The sequence below is a fragment of the Pteropus vampyrus genome, unplaced genomic scaffold (genome assembly GCF_000151845.1).
Source record: "Pteropus vampyrus isolate Shadow unplaced genomic scaffold, Pvam_2.0 Scaffold17, whole genome shotgun sequence".
Taxonomy (NCBI): domain Eukaryota; kingdom Metazoa; phylum Chordata; class Mammalia; order Chiroptera; family Pteropodidae; genus Pteropus; species Pteropus vampyrus.
The window spans coordinates 5,344,921-5,353,420 of NW_011888798.1; the positions used below are offsets into that span (position 1 = coordinate 5,344,921).

Sequence of the window (8,500 nt, forward strand, 5' to 3'; positions counted from 1 at the left end):
ATCTATCTATCTATCTATCTATTTATCATCTATTTATCATCTATCATCTATCTATCTAACTACCTATCAACTATCATCTATTTATTTATTTAGTAGAAAAATATATTTTAAGTCTGTCATGAGAATTTCTACAGAAATGTAAAATGTTTCTGGAGTAAGATATGGATATCAATTTCTCCTTTGCCATTTAATACCTTCGTACAATGGGAAAAAATAACTTAGAGTCTTTGAGACATGTTTCTTATTTATTTAAATGAATGAAATAATACTTCTTAGGGATATTATGAACATTAAGTGTGATCATGTTTATGGAAACACTTAGCTAATAGGTAGGCTGGGTTATTAATAGATGTTCATTTAATTTTCATAATTATACCTAAATCACTTTTGCTTTTATAATCTATTCGAATCTGAATTTTTTTAAGATGCATTTTGAGGTAAAGTATAGCAACCACCACCAAACAGTTTACGTTCTCCTTTATTTTGCCAGTTTGAATTGTTAAACACTTCACTGTTCATCTCTAATATGGCTGAGAATAAGTGGTCAATCTAAGTATAAGAAAGGAAAATAAATGTGTCTTAAATTGTATATTGACATGTGTAATTTTATTATTTTTATGTTATTGACTTTATACCATTTTGATGCTTTAAACTCTTGCTACTTGGTGTGTTTCATAGACCAAGGACAAAGTTATCACTAGAGAGCTTGTTAGAAATTCAGATCTACTCAATCACAATCTCCATTTTAGCAAAACTCCCAAGTGATTTATAAGTATGCACATTGAAGTTTAAAAAGCACTACTTTAGACTATATACAGTTATATATTACTCAAATAAATTTTAAAATATATGACCTAAACTTAAAATAAATTTTTATTGCATGAATTCTAATTCTGGCTCATATGGACACAGTTAGATTTGTTGTAAAGAGCACTAAATCAGGAGTAAAAGCACAGTTATTTTTGTTTGTTTGTTTGTTTGTTTGTTTGTTTTATTGGCTGAGCCATTTAATGGTAGCAAATTTATCAAGTTTCTAAACTTCTAAGAGTTTCTGTTTTGTCATTTATAAAGTGAAGAGCTAGTCAATACCTCTTCTGGTACTCAGTGAGATTGTTTAGAAGTTCAAGTGAGATGGTGCTTTGTTAATTGTCAAGGTCCATACATGTTATGCATTATTATACTTTATAAATTTAGAGCAGCTGAGTATAGGTAGATTATGAGTAAGAGCTTCTTAGGGAGGGAAACAAGATGACAAGTTCAGAGTTTGATTAATAACCATTTCTGTTTGCTGCTTTATAGCATAAATAGAATGTGGCTTAGGGAGGAAGTGTCCTACAGAAAAGAGTAGTTTGGGATAATTTTGATTTTTTTTTTTTTTAATTGATTGATTTGTGCTGACTTTGTATGGGTGGTCCAATCAATTACTTTGTAATTAGCTTGCTTTAAAATCATGACCAAAAGACAGGTGAACTTTATTCAGTATTTGCCTTCAATTTTCCTAAGGATGCTTGTCAGTTAGTAATTTAATTAAGGTCTGAGGAAATGTCATACGCCCCAGATTTGGTATGGCAGTGAGGATATTGAAAATAATGTTTTTGTGGAAATCAATGTTGCAAACTCTGTTTCTTGTTATTACAGATAAAAAAACTTGCGGACCTCATGAATTCCAGTGTAAAAACAACAACTGTATTCCCGATCACTGGAGGTGTGATAGCCAAAATGACTGCAGTGATAATTCAGATGAAGAAAACTGTAGTAAGTAACTCTTTCTTAAGAATGTTGAGAGCTGGCAGTCTTTTCAATAAGCAAGATAGCAATTTTTAGTTCAGTTAAAGTACGAATATAAACCTATCTGTCCTGCAGCTCACATTTTAATACACACATTCTCATTTGAACAAGAATATTCAGACTAAATTGACCTGAATCTTAAATGGTGGAATTATTAAAATGCTCATCCTGGGAATTATTTTCTTACAGTTATCAGAATTGGTATGAAAGTATCACGAGTTTTAATACAACCTATTAGTATGCAATGGAGAAAGCCCTTGATACAAGTTCACATAAAGAGCTGAATGATGTGGGGACAGTACAAAACATATCATTTTTAAATGGATGGTATTCATTTTATTTCAGTCTCAAATTCTTTTACACTACAAATTCACCTATGTGCTTCTTTCAGTGAAATATCATTTATTCTCTCTGGACTAGTGAACACCATATTTATTTAGGATGCTTTTCTCTGAAAAATAGAATTACACTATTATCATTATCTGCCTCCTGCATTTTTATGTAATAAATTTAAAAATAATAATTATTTAACAAATTTATTTTCTAAAAAGTTTGAGAATAGGCAAAAAGATGACACTATATATTCTAGCATTAATTTTTGAGTATATTTCTTACTGGCACTTTCATACTCTGTTGTTTAAACAAAGAAAACAATATAAGCATGTTTAAAACAAGACAATTAAATTCCATTTATTAAATATTTACATTTCAAAAAGGATTTGATGAAAACAATAATGTCTACTTTTATAAGCTAGGCTAAGAACATCCATTCCCCAAGGCACAGGAGACAAAATAGGAATTCTTATATTAAAGCACAATGATATAGTATGTAAAAGCAAATAATAATGTTACAGCTATAATAAACCAATAGGATATTCAGTTTGCAAAATATCAACTAATGTTTTGGATACTCTCAAAACAATCTGGCTAATGTTCGAGGGTCAGGTACATGAAGTATGAAATCTCTGGGTCATTATGATTATGGAATACTCTGAAGATAGAACTATTAATATTCCTTCTTCACATAGATAGCTCCTAACTGATCACACTCTTTTGAAAGGTAAAGAACATTGCAGAGTCATTAGAGTGTTCTAGATTCCTTTAATCAGTAATTTTTAAAAACTTTAAATAGCAAGTTCTCATATTTTGTCCAGTGAAATAAAAATCTAATGGGATGAGAGTGGTAGGAAAAGTAAACATAAAAAAGAGACTTATATATATACTTTCTATTTAATTTATTTGTATACAAATAACTACTTAGTCTTAGATACATTTAGTGTTAATTATCAATAAAGTATCTGAGAGGAAATACCCTGTGACTGAAGGATATTGAGAGTAAGTGAGGCTAGATGAGAAGATAACATTTGAGACTTATATCTTAGAAAACTTTAAGTGGTAGCTGAAATTGTGTGAGAAGTTAGGTCACTGCTGTAATAAGAAAAGGAGAAGAATGAAAGGTCAAGCTAGCCTGCTTCTGAGTCTGCTGGGGCTTCCTAAATGGCCGAGTATCGTTTTGCTGACATCTTCTAAAAGTCAGCCTTTGATTCAAGAAAGCAAAAAGAAGGAACACTGCCTCTCACTTGTCACCATGGAAACTTCATGATAAATCACTATAGCCACAGAGCCCGTAAGAGAAAACAAGGAAAGCGACTGTAATATCAAACATGGCAATATAAAATGCCTAAATATGTGTGGCTCTTTTTAGATCTTATTTACTTTGATCTTATGGCCTAAGATAAGTAATATTGATGAATTTTCAGAGTAGGGATGACGGTGAACAAGAATGCAGTACATTAGAGTAGTGACATGGAAGAAAAGAAAACATACACTGGACAAGTATCAGAGTTGGGAAGATGTTAAACATGTAAGAATATGTAAGAGGAGGATTAAAGGATCTAGATAAAAAGTGGTGTTTGAAGATACCATCTTGAATAGGCCAGGAGAAATAAGAAGTTTTAAACATTGAAAACACCAACAGTTCTACATTGACAGGAGCTGAGTCTATGAAGAATGAGAAAAGACTATAATATATCTATAGGGAGTACCAAGAGATTAGTCAAATGGAAGTCAGCGTTAGAAAAAATACTGTTGCTTTATTAAAATGCTCTCAAGATATTTTCAATTTCTTGTTATCTACTGAAACTATTAGAATTATATGTATATAACTATACTAAAGCAATTGTAATTTTATATACATAATTATAATGTATATATTGTAATTGTAACTATATATTATATGACACAATCATGTGTATAATTATAATATATAGAGAGATATAGATAGATAACAGCAGTATACCAAAAGGGCAGTGGTATGTTATTATCTTATTTCATAAATATCATTAGTCAATGGTATGCATTTGGGTTCACATTTTAATTCTTGTTAATATTAAGTAGTAAAACATACTTAACAGAGATAGTGAATCAACCTTATAGTTAAAAAGCAACAGCAACATTTTTTTTTACATCAGCACATTTCATCACCCAATACTTTCTTGCATTCCATTGCCTCATTTATTTCTTTATCACATTTATCTTGAGTTCTTAAGTATCTGGAGATAGTGTAGTGTGTAGAACTATGTTCCAGAGCCTACCACAGTGCCTGACACATATATATATCAGCAATATATATTTTTAAATAGTTTTTGGACTTATTTGTTTATGAATCCGATTTAATAAATTTATTTTTTTAAATTGTGTTGGAAACATTTCAGTACAGATATGGGAATAATCTAAATAGTAGCGAGTGATGTTTTAAATTTAAAATGATTTGTACTTTTTTATAATTACATAAGATAATTAGTCCATTATTTCACCATCATCTGCTGATTATTTCCCTTGTTAAATGTTCAGCAGGGACACTGTGCCTTTGTAATAATTTCTACTCTTAAAAACAAGAAAATGTCATTGTTATTAGAGTTACTTTGTAATACAAATCAAATGTTTGGAAATATTTGAAAAAATCTCAACATCCTTACTATCTTAATTATCAATAAATATAATATGTATGGCATATACTCTTGAGTAATTGATGTACAAAAAATTTCTTTATATCTTCACATCAAGAACTAACAATCTACTTGATTTAAAAGTGCCAAATAATTTGATCAACTAGATTAAGATGTGAGTAGAGAGAAAAGCTGTGTCTGAACTTATTTGAATTTCTAGTACTTTCACACCGATTTATATTAGAGAATTATTTGTATAGCCTGTCAGTTATATTAATTGTATTCTAAAAATTCTCCTCAGATGTGTATACTCACATTCATATAACTTTTGAACTTATCACCAAGAGTTTATGATAGTATTCTCAGTGGAGAAATTAGAGTCTGTAAACCTTTCTGCTCCACCACTAACAATACAACTTCGAAAATCACTTTTATATTCTGAACTTAGTTTCTTCGATTTTGTGCAAGATGGCTTCCAAAGCTTTTTAATTATGAGACTGTATGTTTTCATCTTCTTTAGTATCAAAGGAAGTGACCAGTCCATATGAAGGAGGTAAAATAGCTTTCATATGAAGGAATAATAAGAGAAAAAGGATTCTCTTTTACTAGTAGTAAGTGAAATAAATAGACATTGGTAGTCATGTGCTTTGAACAGGTAACTTGACTTCTCAGAGATTTAATGTTAATATCTGCAATAAGTGAGCCCTTATTGCTTCCTGAGCAATATGAGAGGCAATAATATTGCCTAGAAGTAAGAAGTATAGGCCCTGGTATCAGATCATCTAGGTTTAAATTTAATATTAGCTCTTCTGCCTCCTGGGTAATTTGGAATAAGTTCTTTATTTATCTTCTCTGTGTCTTAATTTACTCATCTAAAAATACGTGGTGCCAGAAAGAAACGTAACTATGGTAGGTGAACACACAATGTAAATATATATAGTTGCCTTACTGTTAAAATGTACAGCTGAAATTCACTGGATTTCGTTAACCAATGTCACCATAAAAAAAAATAATTTAAAAAATTAATAAAATAAAATAAAAAGGGTCCAATAATAACACTTAACTTATAGAGTTATAATATTTGGCTTACATCCTATGTAGAATATGGTAAAGCATAATTAAATCAACAACTATCAAATTGTCTAAAATGACAGGGAAACTATATAGGACATAAGCAACCAATTGCATAAACAAATAGGCAGTTTTCAGAAAAAAACTTCCTTCTGCCTCTTCAACCCGTATCCACCCACTCATGTCCAATAATACTCCCATGAATCCTTGTTCTATGAACTCTGAAGTTTCTGGGGACAAAATTGAAGAATTCATAAGTCATTATAATGCATAATAAAATGTCAAGAACCAAAGGCTAGACTCACTCCTCAGTTATTAAATAGCCCCATAAGTACAGAGAATCACAAAATGTCATACTTAAATATATAAAATGACAGAATTTCAACAACTTGAAAAGATTATTTTTATACTATAATAGGTAGGATTTTATGCCTCTTATTTTACTTTGCTACTGTATTTTTAATTAAATAGTGAGCTATTTATCTTATTTTTTCAATTTGTTTCTTCAATGCCACTTTCTAGTCATGACTTTAAATTTTAAAAATCATTGTATCATGTACCATAGATGCTTCATGAAACATTTTTCATAAACAATTTATTGGTTCTGCTTAATGCTACCTCATGTTGTAAGTTATATAAATTTTAAAATGCAACTGCATATAATAGAATAACCCTGTTCTATTTTTCCGTCTTCAGAGCCACAGACCTGTACATTGAAAGATTTTCTTTGTGCAAATGGGGACTGCGTTTCTTCAAGGTTTTGGTGTGATGGAGATTTCGACTGCGCAGATGGCTCTGATGAGGTAGGCAACTTTGAAAAATCAAAATAAAGCAGTTCTTTAGAATCACACTTATAATTATCATCATTCAATCCAATGAGTGTGACAAGGACAGCTCTGAAATGCACTTTATTGCTGATGCACTGAGTTAAGTATTATATCTAAGCTCTGTGCTGCACACACTCAGAACAGGGAATAGCTCTTGTACTACTATTGACAGTTAATTTTATAGTCGGTTTTATCTCAAGTGGTGAATGGTTGGACTGGGAATAGAGTGTTTAGAAACCTTATTCCCTGTAGCTGATGCCCTTGCCATCTGCAAATTTGTTCATAAATATGCTGCAGTATTTATAGTCAGGACTAATATTTTTATGCATTTTAAACAGTTTTTTCTCCCCAGTCTCTTTCAATATAGTCTCGAAGATGTCATTTTTTGTTAAACCACAGGTTCAGCTTTGCTTAGATCATGGATCACAATCCATTTATAATAAGGCCTATGTGCACATAGCTTAAGTGAAAAAGTTTAGAATTTTTCTGGACAATTCTATAAACTTAGGTTGTGATAACATAATACTTCACACAATTCATTATTTATGAATCTATGTATTTGAATTATAGCTATTAATTACTCTATGATGCTTAAAAATAATACATGATACATGGTTATATTTTTCTCAATCAAATCTAAAATGACCCAAGCTCTCACTTTTCAATATCAGGGAGAAGTTCAGTAATAGTCACTTTTAATTATTTTTCCTATTAATGATTTTCCATGTTAATATCAGGAACACAGCACTTGTGCAATGAAATCCAGTCAAAGATGAAGCGAAAATGAAGTCTCCCATGCTCAGTGGCAGCATGACTCCTTCCAGGGAACAATGACTCTTGGGAGCTCTGCTGTTTTGGTTAACATGCATAAGTACTTACCCCTCAAGAAGAACCTCCCACTGACTGTAGTCTTTTCTAGAAGCAGTGTTCCCTACTGTACTAGAGATTTTTATATTTCAGGTCTAACTTCCTGAAGTATCAACTGATTTCTTGCCTCATTGAGAGACACTACAGTTCTTTACTATTTATAGGACTCAAACAAACTAGCTGTTTTCTAGTCTTCAGGCATTTGTATCAGGACCGGACAATTTTCCATTCTCTCACTATCTTGATCACATTCTGGTGCCTGGATTTGGGAAACAAATGCATGTAACTTCTCACCCGAAGGCCAGAAAGCCTAAACCTTGAGATTGCAAAGGTTTCTCAGAAGAAATTAGCATATACCATTTCTATTCACAGCCATTCACAAAAGAAGTCAAAACAAAATTTTAAAAAATCTGCATGGGGGTTAAATTCTTACATTATCCAGCTACATATTTACTTAGTATTCATTTATTCAAAAAGTATATTAAACACCCTTCAGTCGGGAAAACACAGTCCACATAAACTCATTCATACCGTAAAAAATGTTTTGTTTTCTTTAAAAAATATTTTTCACCAACCTTGTTTAATCCATGAACATCAAGAGATGGAAACATATTGCTAAAGGCTTATGATTTCATCATTCATGTTATTCACTCTATGTCCAAGGAACATATACAGAATCAAACGCTTATTTTTCAAAAATCTTATTCATGGGAAAATAGATATCTTTATTAACATCATTTCTTTCATACCATAAATTCATAGAATTCTTTGATGGCTAAATTTATCTCTACTATTTAAATATTTTCATTATAACGACTCTATGGAATCAAATTAACTCTCTCCACATTTATAGATATTTTGTGCAGTCTATATGTAGTAAGATGGCTAAAACAATAGGAAGTTGATTTCTATTTTTATTTTAAAGTCTAGGATGACAGATTGCATTGACAAAAAGCAAGCAAGCAAACAAACAAACAAACAAACAAAAGGTAAACAGAA

The 8,500-nt window shown here is 30.9% G+C and overlaps 1 protein-coding gene across 1 annotated transcript in view; it reads left to right on the forward strand.

The window, feature by feature from the left end:
• LRP1B (LDL receptor related protein 1B) overlaps positions 1–8,500 on the forward strand; it is a 1,708,438-nt gene that overhangs the window by 1,561,551 nt on the left and 138,387 nt on the right. Inside the window, exons 67-68 of the mRNA XM_011354519.1 lie at positions 1,639–1,755; positions 6,504–6,610. Of these exons, the coding sequence (XP_011352821.1) occupies positions 1,639–1,755; positions 6,504–6,610 (224 nt within the window). The remainder of the gene's footprint in view (positions 1–1,638; positions 1,756–6,503; positions 6,611–8,500) is intronic.